At 37.0% G+C, this 16,762-nt stretch overlaps 1 protein-coding gene across 1 annotated transcript; it reads left to right on the top strand.

Annotated features, from left to right (window-relative positions):
- Window positions 1-1,530: 1,530 nt before the first annotated feature.
- On the top strand, window positions 1,531-14,402 carry LOC134575224 (gastrula zinc finger protein XlCGF26.1-like). The gene is made up of 5 exons (XM_063434481.1): window positions 1,531-1,598; window positions 7,347-7,436; window positions 12,421-12,594; window positions 12,676-12,799; window positions 12,943-14,402. Exons 2-5 carry the CDS (start codon window positions 7,359-7,361, stop codon window positions 14,256-14,258), a joined length of 1,692 nt encoding a protein of 563 aa, XP_063290551.1. The 5' UTR covers window positions 1,531-1,598; window positions 7,347-7,358; the 3' UTR covers window positions 14,259-14,402.
- Window positions 14,403-16,762: the final 2,360 nt, after the last annotated feature.

Genomic DNA, 16,762 nt, shown 5'->3' with positions numbered 1-16,762 from the left:
AGATATAGGGATTATAGTAATATAAGATACTCAGTATGGCTATATCGGTGTATAGATAGCAATATATAGAGATATAAGGATTATAGTAATATAAGATACTCAGTATGGCTATATCGGGGTATAGATAGCAATATATAGGGATTATAGTAATATAAGATACTCAGTATGGCTATATCGGTGTATAGATAGCAATATATAGAGATATAGGGATTATAGTAATATAAGATACTCAGTATGGCTATATCGGGGTATAGATAGCAATATATAGAGATATAGGGATTATAGTAATATAAAATACTCAGTATGGCTATATCGGTGTATAGATAGCAATATATAGGGATTATAGTAATATAAGATACTCAGTATCGCTATATCGGGGTATAGATAGCAATATATAGAGATATAGGGATTATAGTAATATAAGATACTCAGTATCGCTATATCGGTGTATAGATAGCAATATATAGAGATATAGGGATTATAGTAATATAAGATACTCAGTATGGCTATATCGGTGTATAGATAGCAATATATAGAGATATAGGGATTATAGTAATATAAGATACTCAAATCACTATATCGGTGTATAGATAGCAATATATAGAGATATAGGGATTATAGTAATATAAGATACTCAGTATGGCTATATCGGTGTATAGATAGCAATATATAGAGATATAGGGATTATAGTAATATAAGATACTCAGTATGGCTATATCGGTGAATAGATAGCAATATATAGAGATATAGGGATTATAGTAATATAAGATACTCAGTATGGTTATATCGGGGTATAGATAGCAATATATAGAGATATAGGGATTATAGTAATATAAGATACTCAGTATGGCTATATCGGTGTATAGATATACAGGGATTATAGTAATATAAGATACTCAGTATGAGACTCACTCACACTCCGTCCATGTGTTACACGTCTTCATGTTGTGACGGATAGGAATGAACGTAGGTAAAATGTCTATTTACTGTGCATACCTGCGCTCATGTGCTGTGTATACTTACCTTCCGCCTCCCTGCACTTCCGAGACGGATCTTCACTGATCCTGCCCCCTGTGTAAAAAATAAATAAAGTTAAATTAAAATCCCACCCCCCTTTACCTAGTTTAATAAAAAAAAGTAACCCCTTCCCTGTAATCTGACTACAGTGATCAATTGGCAGGGATTACATTTTACTATGATCAGATTTTTTTTTTTAAGCCCCCCTAACTAAACATTCAACGTTTTCATTAACCTGAACCTGTGTCTCGGTGTGATTTACTACAGCGGGCACGAATCTCACGTTAAAAATCTGGACAGGGGCAGATACTCAAACAAACACTTGGTTTGGTCTAAAACAATGTGACACACTGACTCTGCAGCTCTCTGTAACCAACAGAGCTCACACTCTGCCCATACTCTCTGCACAGATTGATAGAACTCCTGCCCTCATCCAAAATGGCCGCTCGGTGACAACCACTTCCTGTGACATCATATCAGTGAGAGCAGCCATTGTACTCCAGACACAGACCGGAAGTGGCTTCACTGAGGACATTGGAGCAAAGAGAGGGAGTGGATACAGGGCTGGGACACCCAGTGAGGTGGGTATTACAGTAACCATGGTAACAGTGTGTTTATATAGCAATAGAGAGAGAGATAGAATAAATAATAGTAATATAAGATACTCAGTATGGCTATATCGGTGTATAGATAGCAATATATAGAGATATAGGGATTATAGTAATATAAGATACTCAGTATGGCTATATCGGTGTATAGATAGCAATATATAGAGACATAGGGATTATAGTAATATAAGATACTCAGTATGGCTATATCGGGGTATAGATAGCAATATATAGAGATATAGGGATTATAGTAATATAAGATACTCAGTATGGCTATATCGGGGTATAGATAGCAATATATAGAGATATAGGGATTATGGTAATATAAGATACTCAGTATCGCTATATCGGTGTATAGATAGCAATATATAGGGATTATAGTAATATAAGATACTCAGTATGGCTATATCGGGGTATAGATAGCAATATATAGAGATATAGGGATTATAGTAATATAAGATACTCAGTATGGCTATATCGGGGTATAGATAGCAATATATAGAGATATAGGGATTATGGTAATATAAGATACTCAGTATGGCTATATCGGTGTATAGATAGCAATATATAGGGATTATAGTAATATAAGATACTCAGTATGGCTATATCGGTGTATAGATAGCAATATATAGGGATTATAGTAATATAAGATACTCAGTATGGCTATATCGGTGTATAGATAGCAAGATATAGGGATTATAGTAATATAAGATACTCAGTATGGCTATATCGCTGTATAGATAGCAATATATAGAGATATAGGGATTATAGTAATATAAGATACTCAGTATGGCTATATCGGTGTATAGATAGCAATATATAGAGATATAGGGATTATAGTAATATAAGATACTCAGTATGGCTATATCGGTGTATAGATAGCAATATATAGAGATATAGGGATTATAGTAATATAAGATACTCAGTATGGCTATATCGGTGTATAGATAGCAATATATAGAGATATAAGGATTATAGTAATATAAGATACTCAGTATGGCTATATCGGGGTATAGATAGCAATATATAGGGATTATAGTAATATAAGATACTCAGTATGGCTATATCGGTGTATAGATAGCAATATATAGAGATATAGGGATTATAGTAATATAAGATACTCAGTATGGCTATATCGGGGTATAGATAGCAATATATAGAGATATAGGGATTATAGTAATATAAAATACTCAGTATGGCTATATCGGTGTATAGATAGCAATATATAGGGATTATAGTAATATAAGATACTCAGTATCGCTATATCGGGGTATAGATAGCAATATATAGAGATATAGGGATTATAGTAATATAAGATACTCAGTATCGCTATATCGGTGTATAGATAGCAATATATAGAGATATAGGGATTATAGTAATATAAGATACTCAGTATGGCTATATCGGTGTATAGATAGCAATATATAGAGATATAGGGATTATAGTAATATAAGATACTCAGTATCACTATATCGGTGTATAGATAGCAATATATAGAGATATAGGGATTATAGTAATATAAGATACTCAGTATGGCTATATCGGTGTATAGATAGCAATATATAGAGATATAGGGATTATAGTAATATAAGATACTCAGTATGGCTATATCGGTGAATAGATAGCAATATATAGAGATATAGGGATTATAGTAATATAAGATACTCAGTATGGTTATATCGGGGTATAGATAGCAATATATAGAGATATAGGGATTATAGTAATATAAGATACTCAGTATGGCTATATCGGTGTATAGATAGCAATATATAGAGATATAGGGATTATAGTAATATAAGATACTCAGTATGGTTATATCGGGGTATAGATAGCAATATATAGAGATATAGGGATTATAGTAATATAAGATACTCAGTATGGTTATATCGGGGTATAGATAGCAATATATAGAGATATAGGGATTATAGTAATATAAGATACTCAGTATGGCTATATCGGTGTATAGATAGCAATATATAGAGATATAGGGATTATAGTAATATAAGATACTCAGTATCACTATATCGGTGTATAGATAGCAATATATAGAGATATAGGGATTATAGTAATATAAGATACTCAGTATGGCTATATTGGTGTATAGATAGCAATATATAGAGATATAGTGATTATAGTAATATAAGATACTCAGTATGGCTATATCGGTGTATAGATAGCAATATATAGAGATACAGGGATTATAGTAATATAAGATACTCAGTATGGCTATATTGGTGTATAGATAGCAATATATAGAGATATAGTGATTATAGTAATATAAGATACTCAGTATGGCTATATCGGTGTATAGATAGCAATATATAGAGATACAGGGATTATAGTAATATAAGATACTCAGTATGGCTATATCGGTGTATAGATAGCAATATATAGAGATATAGGGATTATAGTAATATAAGATACTCACGATCACTATATCGGAGTATAGATAGCAATATATAGAGATATAGGGATTATAGTAATATAAGATACTCAGTATGGCTATATCGGTGTATAGATAGCAATATATAGAGATATAGTGATTATAGTAATATAAGATACTCAGTATGGCTATATCGGTGTATAGATAGCAATATATAGAGATACAGGGATTATAGTAATATAAGATACTCAGTATGGCTATATCGGTGTATAGATAGCAATATATAGAGATATAGGGATTATAGTAATATAAGATACTCAGTATGGCTATATCGGTGTATAGATAGCAATATATAGAGATATAGGGATTATAGTAATATAAGATACTCAGTATGGCTATATCGGTGTATAGATAGCAATATATAGGGATTATAGTAATATAAGATACTCAGTATGGCTATATCGGAGTATAGATAGCAATATATAGAGATATAGGGATTATAGTAATATAAGATACTCAGTATGGCTATATCGGAGTATAGATAGCAATATATAGAGATATAGGGATTATAGTAATATAAGATACTCAGTATGGCTATATCGGTGTATAGATAGCAATATATAGAGATATAGGGATTATAGCAATATAAGATACTCAGTATGGCTACATCGGTGTATAGATAGCAATATATAGAGATATAGGGATTATAGTAATATAAGATACTCAGTATCGCTATATCGGTGTATAGATAGCAATATATAGAGATATAGGGATTATAGTAATATAAGATACTCAGTATGGCTATATCGGTGTATAGATAGCAATATATAGAGATATAGGGATTATAGTAATATAAGATACTCAGTATCGCTATATCGGTGTATAGATAGCAATATATAGAGATATAGGGATTATAGTAATATAAGATACTCAGTATGGCTATATCGGTGTATAGATAGCAATATATAGAGATATAGGGATTATAGTAATATAAGATACTCAGTATCGCTATATCGGTGTATAGATAGCAATATATAGAGATATAGGGATTATAGTAATATAAGATACTCAGTATGGCTATATCGGTGTATAGATAGCAATATATAGAGATATAGGGATTATAGTAATATAAGATACTCAGTATGGCTATATCGGTGTATAGATAGCAATATATAGAGATATAGGGATTATAGTAATATAAGATACTCAGTATCACTATATCGGTGTATAGATAGCAATATATAGAGATATAGGGATTATAGTAATATAAGATACTCAGTATGGCTATATCGGTGTATAGATAGCAATATATAGAGATATAGGGATTATAGTAATATAAGATACTCAGTATGGCTATATCGGTGAATAGATAGCAATATATAGAGATATAGGGATTATAGTAATATAAGATACTCAGTATGGTTATATCGGGGTATAGATAGCAATATATAGAGATATAGGGATTATAGTAATATAAGATACTCAGTATGGCTATATCGGTGTATAGATAGCAATATATAGAGATTATAGTAATATAAGATACTCAGTATGGTTATATCGGGGTATAGATAGCAATATATAGAGATATAGGGATTATAGTAATATAAGATACTCAGTATGGTTATATCGGGGTATAGATAGCAATATATAGAGATATAGGGATTATAGTAATATAAGATACTCAGTATGGCTATATCGGTGTATAGATAGCAATATATAGAGATATAGGGATTATAGTAATATAAGATACTCAGTATCACTATATCGGTGTATAGATAGCAATATATAGAGATATAGGGATTATAGTAATATAAGATACTCAGTATGGCTATATTGGTGTATAGATAGCAATATATAGAGATATAGTGATTATAGTAATATAAGATACTCAGTATGGCTATATCGGTGTATAGATAGCAATATATAGAGATACAGGGATTATAGTAATATAAGATACTCAGTATGGCTATATCGGTGTATAGATAGCAATATATAGAGATATAGGGATTATAGTAATATAAGATACTCACGATCACTATATCGGAGTATAGATAGCAATATATAGAGATATAGGGATTATAGTAATATAAGATACTCAGTATGGCTATATCGGTGTATAGATAGCAATATATAGAGATATAGTGATTATAGTAATATAAGATACTCAGTATGGCTATATCGGTGTATAGATAGCAATATATAGAGATACAGGGATTATAGTAATATAAGATACTCAGTATGGCTATATCGGTGTATAGATAGCAATATATAGAGATATAGGGATTATAGTAATATAAGATACTCAGTATGGCTATATCGGTGTATAGATAGCAATATATAGAGATATAGGGATTATAGTAATATAAGATACTCAGTATGGCTATATCGGTGTATAGATAGCAATATATAGGGATTATAGTAATATAAGATACTCAGTATGGCTATATCGGAGTATAGATAGCAATATATAGAGATATAGGGATTATAGTAATATAAGATACTCAGTATGGCTATATCGGAGTATAGATAGCAATATATAGAGATATAGGGATTATAGTAATATAAGATACTCAGTATGGCTATATCGGTGTATAGATAGCAATATATAGAGATATAGGGATTATAGCAATATAAGATACTCAGTATGGCTACATCGGTGTATAGATAGCAATATATAGAGATATAGGGATTATAGTAATATAAGATACTCAGTATCGCTATATCGGTGTATAGATAGCAATATATAGAGATATAGGGATTATAGTAATATAAGATACTCAGTATGGCTATATCGGTGTATAGATAGCAATATATAGAGATATAGGGATTATAGTAATATAAGATACTCAGTATCGCTATATCGGTGTATAGATAGCAATATATAGAGATATAGGGATTATAGTAATATAAGATACTCAGTATGGCTATATCGGTGTATAGATAGCAATATATAGAGATATAGGGATTATAGTAATATAAGATACTCAGTATCGCTATATCGGTGTATAGATAGCAATATATAGAGATATAGGGATTATAGTAATATAAGATACTCAGTATGGCTATATCGGTGTATAGATAGCAATATATAGAGATATAGGGATTATAGTAATATAAGATACTCAGTATCACCCCATGTGTTTACCATTAAGGGTTAGTGTGTAGTGGTTTAGAAAATGAAAGCTCTTTGTCTCATTAGATATCTTACCTTTTAGATGAAAGCAGCAAGATGATAAAGCTGTTATTTAAAATATGAATTGGGATTTGAGATTGTGTGCAAGTAATATGGTTTTAGCAATATGTGGATATGAATTTACTCACACGTCTTTCATTGTCAGGGCTTCGTAATAATGAACAATGAGAGGCATTGGATGGATGAGAAAATCTTGGATCTGACCCTGGAGATCATCTACCTGCTGACTGGAGAGGTGAGGGATTCTGGGTAATGTCAGTATGGAGATCATCTACCTGCTGACTGGAGAGGTGAGGGATTCTGGGTAATGTCATTATGGAGATCATCTACCTGCTGACTGGAGAGGTGAGGGATTCTGGGTAATGTCATTATGGAGATCATCTACCTGCTGGCTGGAGAGGTGAGGGATTCTGGGTAATGTCATTATGGAGATCATCTACCTGCTGGCTGGAGAGGTGAGGGATTCTGGGTAATGTCATTATGGAGATCATCTACCTGCTGGGATTCTGGGTAATGTCACCATGGAGATCATCTACCTGCTGGCTGGAGAGGTGAGGGATTCTGGGTAATGTCACCATGGAGATCATCTACCTGCTGACTGGAGAGGTGAGGGATTCTGGGTAATGTCATTATGGAGATCATCTACCTGCTGGCTGGAGAGTTGAGGGATTCTGGGTAATGTCAGTATGGAGATCATCTACCTGCTGACTGGAGAGGTGAGGGATTCTGGGTAATGTCATTATGGAGATCATCTACCTGCTGACTGGAGAGGTGAGGGATTCTGGGTAATGTCACCATGGAGATCATCTACCTGCTGACTGGAGAGGTGAGGGATTCTGGGTAATGTCACCATGGAGATCATCTACCTGCTGACTGGAGAGGTGAGGGATTCTGGGTAATGTCACCATGGAGATCATCTACCTGCTGACTGGAGAGGTGGGGGATTCTGGGTAATGTCAGTATGGAGATCATCTACCTGCTGACTGGAGAGGTGAGGGATTCTGGGTAATGTCACCATGGAGATCATCTACCTGCTGACTGGAGAGGTGAGGGATTCTGGGTAATGTCAGCATGGAGATCATCTACCTGCTGGCTGGAGAGGTGAGGGATTCTGGGTAATGTCACCATGGAGATCATCTACCTGCTGACTGGAGAGGTGAGGGATTCTGGGTAATGTCATTATGGAGATCATCTACCTGCTGACTGGAGAGGTGAGGGATTCTGGGTAATGTCACCATGGAGATCATCTACCTGCTGACTGGAGAGGTGAGGGATTCTGGGTAATGTCAGTATGGAGATCATCTACCTGCTGACTGGAGAGGTGAGGGATTCTGGGTAATGTCACCATGGAGATCATCTACCTGCTGACTGGAGAGGTGAGGGATTCTGGGTAATGTCACCATGGAGATCATCTACCTGCTGACTGGAGAGGTGAGGGATTCTGGGTAATGTCAGTATGGAGATCATCTACCTGCTGACTGGAGAGGTGAGGGATTCTGGGTAATGTCACCATGGCGATCATTTACCTGCTGACTGGAGAGGTGAGGGATTCTGGGTAATGTCACCATGGAGATCATCTACCTGCTGACTGGAGAGGTGAGGGATTCTGGGTAATGTCAGTATGGAGATCATCTACCTGCTGGCTGGAGAGTTGAGGGATTCTGGGTAATGTCATTATGGAGATCATCTACCTGCTGACTGGAGAGGTGAGGGATTCTGGGTAATGTCATTATGGAGATCATCTACCTGCTGACTGGAGAGGTGAGGGATTCTGGGTAATGTCAGTATGGAGATCATCTACCTGCTGACTGGAGAGGTGAGGGATTCTGGGTAATGTCAGCATGGAGATCATCTACCTGCTGGCTGGAGAGGTGAGGGATTCTGGGTAATGTCAGTATGGAGACCATCTACCTGCTGACTGGAGAGGTGAGGGATTCTGGGTAAGGTCATTATGGAGATCATCTACCTGCTGACTGGAGAGGTGAGGGATTCTGGGTAATGTCATTATGGAGATCATCTACCTGCTGACTGGAGAGGTGAGGGATTCTGGGTAAGATCATTATGGAGATCATCTACCTGCTGACTGGAGAGGTGAGGGATTCTGGGTAATGTCAGTATGGAGATCATCTACCTGCTGACTGGAGAGGTGAGGGATTCTGGGTAATGTCATTATGGAGATCATCTACCTGCTGACTGGAGAGGTGAGGGATTCTGGGTAATGTCAGTATGGAGATCATCTACCTGCTGACTGGAGAGGTGAGGGATTCTGGGTAATGTCAGTATGGAGATCATCTACCTGCTGACTGGAGAGGTGAGGGATTCTGGGTAATGTCATCATGGAGATCATCTACCTGCTGACTGGAGAGGTGAGGGATTCTGGGTAATGTCAGTCTGTCTGGGGTGTACTGTCACGTCGCACACTGGTCATACTTACCTGGGCCACATACCCGCGCAGTGGTCGAAGACACTGCATGGCATAATATTTAAAGGGACAGTGGGTGCCTATCAGGAAAATGATGCAGACATGTGTGCGTAACGTAAACGTGATGACGCATGCATGTTCCGATGTCATGACATGATTCTACCTATCACAGCCTCCCAATAGGTATTTAATCTCCTATTCTTCAATGCTCTGCCGTGGTTTCCACTTGTCTGGTTATTAGAGACCGTGTTCTTAAATATTATTCTGGTGTTTTGATTTTTGCTTGGTTCTGACTATTTCTTATTCTGGTTTCCTTGACCTCTTGACTTTGTTTATTAGTTTTTTGGTCTATCTGTGTTTCTGACCTCGCCTTGTCTCTGACCATACTTTTACGTTAAAGGATCACTATAGGGTCAGGAACACAAATGTGTATTCCTGACCCTATAGTGTTAAACCACCATCTAGCTCCCCTGGCCCCCTCATGCCTCCATAAATATATCAAAATCTTACTGTATTCAAGCCTGAAGCTGTAGATCTGCATGCTGTTTGCCTCAGAAAAACAAGCTGTCTGCTGACATCATCAGAAGTGGTGGCCTGATCCAATCACAGTGCTTCCCCATAGGATTGGCTGAGACTGACAAGGAGGCGGATCAGGGGCAGAGCCAGCAGGATTCAAACACAGCCCTGGCCAACCAGCATCTCCTCATAGAGATGAATTGAATCAATGTATCTCTATGCGGAAAGTTCAGTGTCTGCATGCAGAGGGAGGAGATACTGAATGTTTGGATGCATTTTAGGCAGCCATGACCCAGGAAGGATCTCTAACATCCATCTGAGGAGTGGCCAGTGACGTTATCACTAGGCTGTAATGTAAACACTGCATTTTCTCTGAAAAGACAGTGTTTACAGCAAAAAGCCTGAAGGTAATGATTCTACTCACCTGAACAAATTCAATAAGCTGTAGTTGTTCTGGTGACTATAGTGTCCCTTTAAGTCCGTCCATTCTTACATCCGATAATACGTTTATCTTTTTTAGATTTTTTTTTCTCTGTGTGTTACTTAATTCTGCGTGTTTGGCCACTATACATTTTGACATTCCCTAAACTGGATGCACTACAAGCTTGGTGTTCAATTACAAACCAAAAATCATTGTGCTCTCTGAGCAATGGCTAACAACAAAAATCCCTGACTGCCATTGCTATTACACATTATTCATGCTTACGAAATGACAGAGCAATGAGAGGAGGAGGCATTGTTTTTAATGTTGACAAGTCCATAAAGTTAACCCTTTTAAAAAAAAAAAAAAACTACCACTCCTCTGCCACCTTTGACTTTATTTCTGGTACAGTCAAGACCCCCGTTCAGTAAACTGATCCTATTTGCTGGAATCTACCACCAACCTAGCTCTCCGGTGCATTCCCTTTGTGACATAGTCCAGCTACTTGGTGAAAACATAGCTCAAAAACAGAAATGTGAAGCGTTGGTTTTTGGAGATTTAATAATGATTGGCTGAATCCTAAAAATAGCAAATCATGTTCGCTGTGTAAGACTTTGCATGCAATTTCCACACAAAAAAAAAAGCACTAACCATACTTTACTAGATTGGATTCTCACCACTAGTCCTGATAGAATTTAGGAGGCGGGTGTTCTCCCTAACAGTTTCAGTGACCACTGTCTAGTGTACTGCATACACAAAATAAAGGCCATTAAATCCCCTCCCAATGTTATAATCACCAGGTCTTTCAAGAAATCCTTTCTAAACAATCTCAAGAACTTACCATGAGTATGTCTAATTCCAGTTCTAGACTCTGCAATTGAATTCCGAGGTCTTGCCGTTTGGAATTTGCATGCCCCGTTGCGTAAACTGCAAATAAAAAGAGCACATCCTGGGTTACAGCTGACCTCATTCAAATGTACCAGTTTAGAGATTCATTGTGGTCAATGTTCAGGCGTTCTGCCTTCAAACAATGGCGACATGCATGTACAAAGCAAACAAAAATGGCAAAGGCCACTATTTCAGTGAAAATCTGAACAATTACATTTTAAACCCAAGAAACCTTTGGAAAATCATAAGCAACATACAAACCCCCCACACTCTACTCCAACCCTACACTGTCAGAATGGACCATGCAACACCCCCTAGATAAATAATTATTTTGTTGGATGTGCCACCACTGTAATTGCTAAGCTAAGGAATGGCACACATTCTCATATGGCAAATGCTGATATGGTCCTGATAAATTTGTAAACACCTCATATAGAGAAATTTTATTTTAGACCTGTTAGTGTCATTAATAAACATCTTAATAATCTAAATATGAAAAACCAGTGTAGACCAGATCAAATCCCAGCAATGTTGCCGAAGCTCAGTGCGCCAGCAATTGCTAACTCTGTCGCTACACTAATCAATGAATCCCTGGTGTCTGAATACTTTGGTACCTACCTACCGTTATTGCTGTCTGTAAACATATTGGAGCATGGATAGGCAACCTTTTGTACCCCAGATGTTATGGGCTATATCTCTCATAATGACTATACAGCAAGCATCAGGGAAGGTGTGATCCACAACATCTGAAGTGCCAAAGGTTGCCTATCCCTGTCTTAGAGTATAGCAATGTCTCCAATATCACTCATTTAAGTATATCTAATACTCATCAATGAGTAATCTTTATGTGCAGGGTAGTGGACAGAACCAAGAGACTTAATTTCTAAATATGAGAGTACAGAATGAGAGAATGAGTTGAAATGTGTCAGAGTAAATTATTCTGTTCTTATTTGTGTCCCTCTCAAAATCTAGGATCATATGGTTGTGAGAAAGACCGGTGTGAGCAGTCATCAGATACCAAAAGCATTCAGCAGAATCCAGAGGCTGAGAACAGTGACTCCGCCCAACTGTCCAGTAAATGGCAGAATCAATGACCAAAAGATCCTGTATCTCACCAACAAAATCATTGAGCTGCTGACTGGAGAGGTGAGGCTGCTGGGAATGGGACAATAAACAGTAAAAGCAAGGGATGTGTCTGGATGGTGACTGTATCATTGTGTGTATCAGGTTCCTATAAGATGTGAGGATGTCACGGTTTATTTCTCCATGGAGGAATGGGAGTATGTAGAAGCACACAAACACCTCTACAATGACGTGATAATGGAGAACCACCAGTCACTCTGTTCACTGGGTAAGATAAGGTTTGATTATGTGACTCTCTTTGTAAACGTCTGTACTTAAGAAAATGTGGTCAATGCAATAAACACAGGTTGGGATTAGCTTCTTTATTTTGAAGTAAGTTAACAAATATTAATGTGCCTTTTCTTTCAATAGAAAAATGCGTACCTGTTGGATTTCTCACCTCTGATTCGTTGCCTGGTTTTGAACCCAACTTTCAGGTTGGTTATAAAACGTGTGGTGAAGGAAAATCACTAAAAGTCAACAAACCAACAAAAGGCTTGAATCTCAGAAGCACAGACATTTTTACTCACAGAGAATATAGAGAGGCAGAATATGCATCTACTCATAGTAAAGAGGAATCAGCCTCATGTGAAGTAGGAAATCTCACAGACATTTCTATACTCCTAGAACATCCACCGACAGATTATTTACAGCTACATATTAAAGAAGAACCAGGTGTATGCCAAGGGAAAACACTCCCAGATCCTGACCGTTCTATTCACACTGAACAGATGGAAAATACTCTTACTTATATTGAAGATTGTCTAAATTCAAAAACAATAACTCCTAACAAGTTCTTAATCGAATCTGGGAACATTGGTAAAAAAATTAATTTTAGATCAGGTAAATGTCCGATTACATACAACACAGAGGAAATACTGAACTCTACTGATCGTCTGAAACATTTTAACAAGAACTCTGAGCTCATCAAGCGTCATTCAGCTGATAATGAGTTTGTTGTAAATGAGACAAATGAGAAACAACAGAAGACTCACACAGGAGAGAAACCATTCAAATGTCCTGAATGTGGAAGATCCTATACATGGGCTTCACAACTTGCGTCACATAGAAGGAATCACACAGGAGAAAAACCATTTAAATGCACTGAGTGTGGTAAATGTTATATTTGGGCCTCACAACTTGCTTCACATAAAAGGGTTCACACAGGAGAAAAACCATTTAAATGTGTGGATTGTGGGAAATGTTTTAACTTAAAGTATGATCTTATGAGGCACCAAAGGATTCACACAGGAGAAAAACCTTTTGCATGTTCTGAATGTGGGAAATGTTTTAATCAACACTCTAACCTTAGCAACCATCAGAAGTTTCATAAAGGTGAAAAACCATTTAAATGCACAGAATGTGGGAAATGTTTTAAAGTAAAACAAGATCTTATCAGACATCTGAAGTTTCACACAGGGGAGAAACCATTCTCATGTCCTGAATGTGGTAAATGTTTCACATTGGCTTCTCAGCTTGCATCTCATAAAAGGATTCACACAGGAGAAAAGCCATTTAAATGTACTGAATGTGGGAAATATTTTAATTTAAAGCATGATCTTGTGCGGCATCAGAAGATTCATACAGGAGAAAAGCCATTTTCATGTTGTGAATGTGGGAAATGTTTTACCCAGGCCGCACATCTTTCTAGACATCGGAAGATTCATGTAGCAGAAAAACCTGTTTAGATGCATGGAATGTGATAAATGTTTTATCCTCAATTTCAAAGGAATCCTACAAGAAAAGGCAATGTAAAGCGATACTTCTAGCACCACACCACCATCTTTTGCTGGGCGTATGTACATTGGGCAGATGGATGTTGTAGAAGTCATCACCTCCTCAGTGGAATTCTATGAAATAATGCCTTTTATTTTATATATAAAATCACACCTATGTGGTGTTACACGTGTTCTAGGTATTAATCCTAATTATAATTTATTTTTTATCTTAATATACATATATATATATATATATTATATATATATATATATATACAAAAAAAGATACCGGCACTCCTGGGATTTTCAAATACAGTCTTCTTTATTCAGAGAAACCACATCAACGTTTCAGCTCCTGTCAGGAGCTTTCATCAGGACACTCAAATCACTAAGAATGAAGAAGCTTATATAGGGCATGTAATAAAAGAAATTAAAAATAATTGCTTACCCACAGATGATCAGTATTATCCTTTCCCGCCAGGTCCGTCCAGGTTGCAGGCACTCTCACACACTTCCGGGTTCGTAATCACATGACTCGGAACTCTGGTCCCTACGTGATGCTATTGGACGGCTATGACATGTCGCTGGGGCAACCATAGACGCATGAGTCTCATTGGTTGCTCCCGCATGTATTGAAGCCGATCAGACTTAATCCACGGCATCATACGAATGAGTGTGTTTGGAAAGACGGTTGCTAGGCAACCAGGATGCACCAAAACGCTGAAAAAGGAAAATATAAGATAAAGTTATGCCATTGAGGAACCTCCAATAATAAGACTAATAACATTAGTGATGAATATTTAAATGAGTGCAAAATGTGTTCAGATGGAGCCCAAAGGCTCTTAAAGGACTAGGCTAATGTAGCTTGTGTCTACCCATATAATAGAAAGTGGGGAATATTTAATATGTGTTGTATGTAAAAACATAATCCTCTTGAGGGCTGTATCAAGAATTAGCCAATTTGTATATTTATATTAGGGGCTAATAAACACTATAATGTGAAAACAATAAAGGGTGAATCAAAAAATAGGAAAAATTTAAGAATTAAATCTAGTGTTAAATAGTCCCTTAACAAAGAGTATTTTAAACAATAGCGCCTATGAGTAAATCATCTGTGGGCAAGTATCTACAAATATAATTTTAAGTTTTTTAAAAAAAAGCAACAGTCTGTCTGGTAAATCAAAACAATAAACTAACCACACATATATCGAATTAACTTCAGGACTTTATAAAAATGCTACGCCGACATCGCCGGGAATAATGGACTATGGCTAGACAGATATCAAAGGGATCTACAAAAACACTGCAAATGAGTTCTTTTCGTTTAAGCCTCTGGGTGACAGGGTTCCTAACTTATGAATCCAATAGGACTCTCTCTGTAGAAGAATTAGGCCTCTGTTCCCCCCACGGGCCGGAATAGGCACATGCTCAATAGCAATACATCTTAGGGTAGCGAGTTGATGTTGAAACTCTAGAAAATGTCTGCCCACTGGTTTGTCCGACTTGCCATCACGATAGGCTAGTCGGATACTAGACCTGTGGCCTCTAATTCTCTCACAGAGAACCGTCTCTGTTTTGCCAATGTAGTTAAGTCCGCACGGACATGGCAGTTTATAGATAACGAAATCTGTGCGACAATGTATTCGTTGATGGATCTTGTATCTTTTGCCTGTATGTGGGTGTGTGAAGATTTTAGAGGGGATGATATGGCCGCACGTCACACATCCCAAGCACCTCACACACCCTACATTTATACTGCCCTTGTTCACTGGACTGTAGCAATGCCGAGGATCTGTCTTGACTAGTAAGTCCCTTAGGTTTTTGTTGCATCGGTAGCAAAACATTGGCTTATGACGGAAAGTCTCAGGCAGAGAAGGGTCGAGTTCCAATGTATGCCAGTTGGTGTGAATGGCTGACGTTACCTCTTGGTTGGCTGTATTATAGAGCATTGGAAAAATAGGCCTGTTGGTTTTATTTATCGCTGGTTTGGGCAATGGAGAGGAAAAAGTTGTTCTGGCTCTAGTTAACGCCTTCTCCAATATCGCTCGTGGGTAGCCACTGGAGTGGAATTTTCCATACATCACGTGTAGCTTATCTTCACATTGTTGGCTAAACTTATTTCAATGGGAAGTGGAGCTATTTAAATTTGGCCGTTCTTTGAGATTGAAGGATTTTTTAAAAAATTCATCAAAAATGACTTCTCCGACGGTCATAACTCCATACCAATTCAAAATTCCTAGCTTTTTTGATCCTCCTCCTAATCAGACATCCATCAAGACATTTCTCTCTTCCACCAAATGGCAAACAGACACTATACTACAGAAACACCAACCGAGGCACTCTAACCTATCAAGAGACGAACATACCGTGATTAAAAACCTAGCAGCTGATCCTACAATTGTGATTCAACCGGCAGACAAGGGAGGGGGCATAGTCATCCTCAATTATGACGCTTATGCAGATGAAATTAAACA

This window comes from Pelobates fuscus, chromosome 10 (genome assembly GCF_036172605.1).
Source record: "Pelobates fuscus isolate aPelFus1 chromosome 10, aPelFus1.pri, whole genome shotgun sequence".
Classification (NCBI taxonomy): domain Eukaryota; kingdom Metazoa; phylum Chordata; class Amphibia; order Anura; family Pelobatidae; genus Pelobates; species Pelobates fuscus.
The sequence above is the reverse complement of the archived record's forward strand: the minus strand, read 5'-3'. Positions and strand labels throughout refer to the sequence as shown.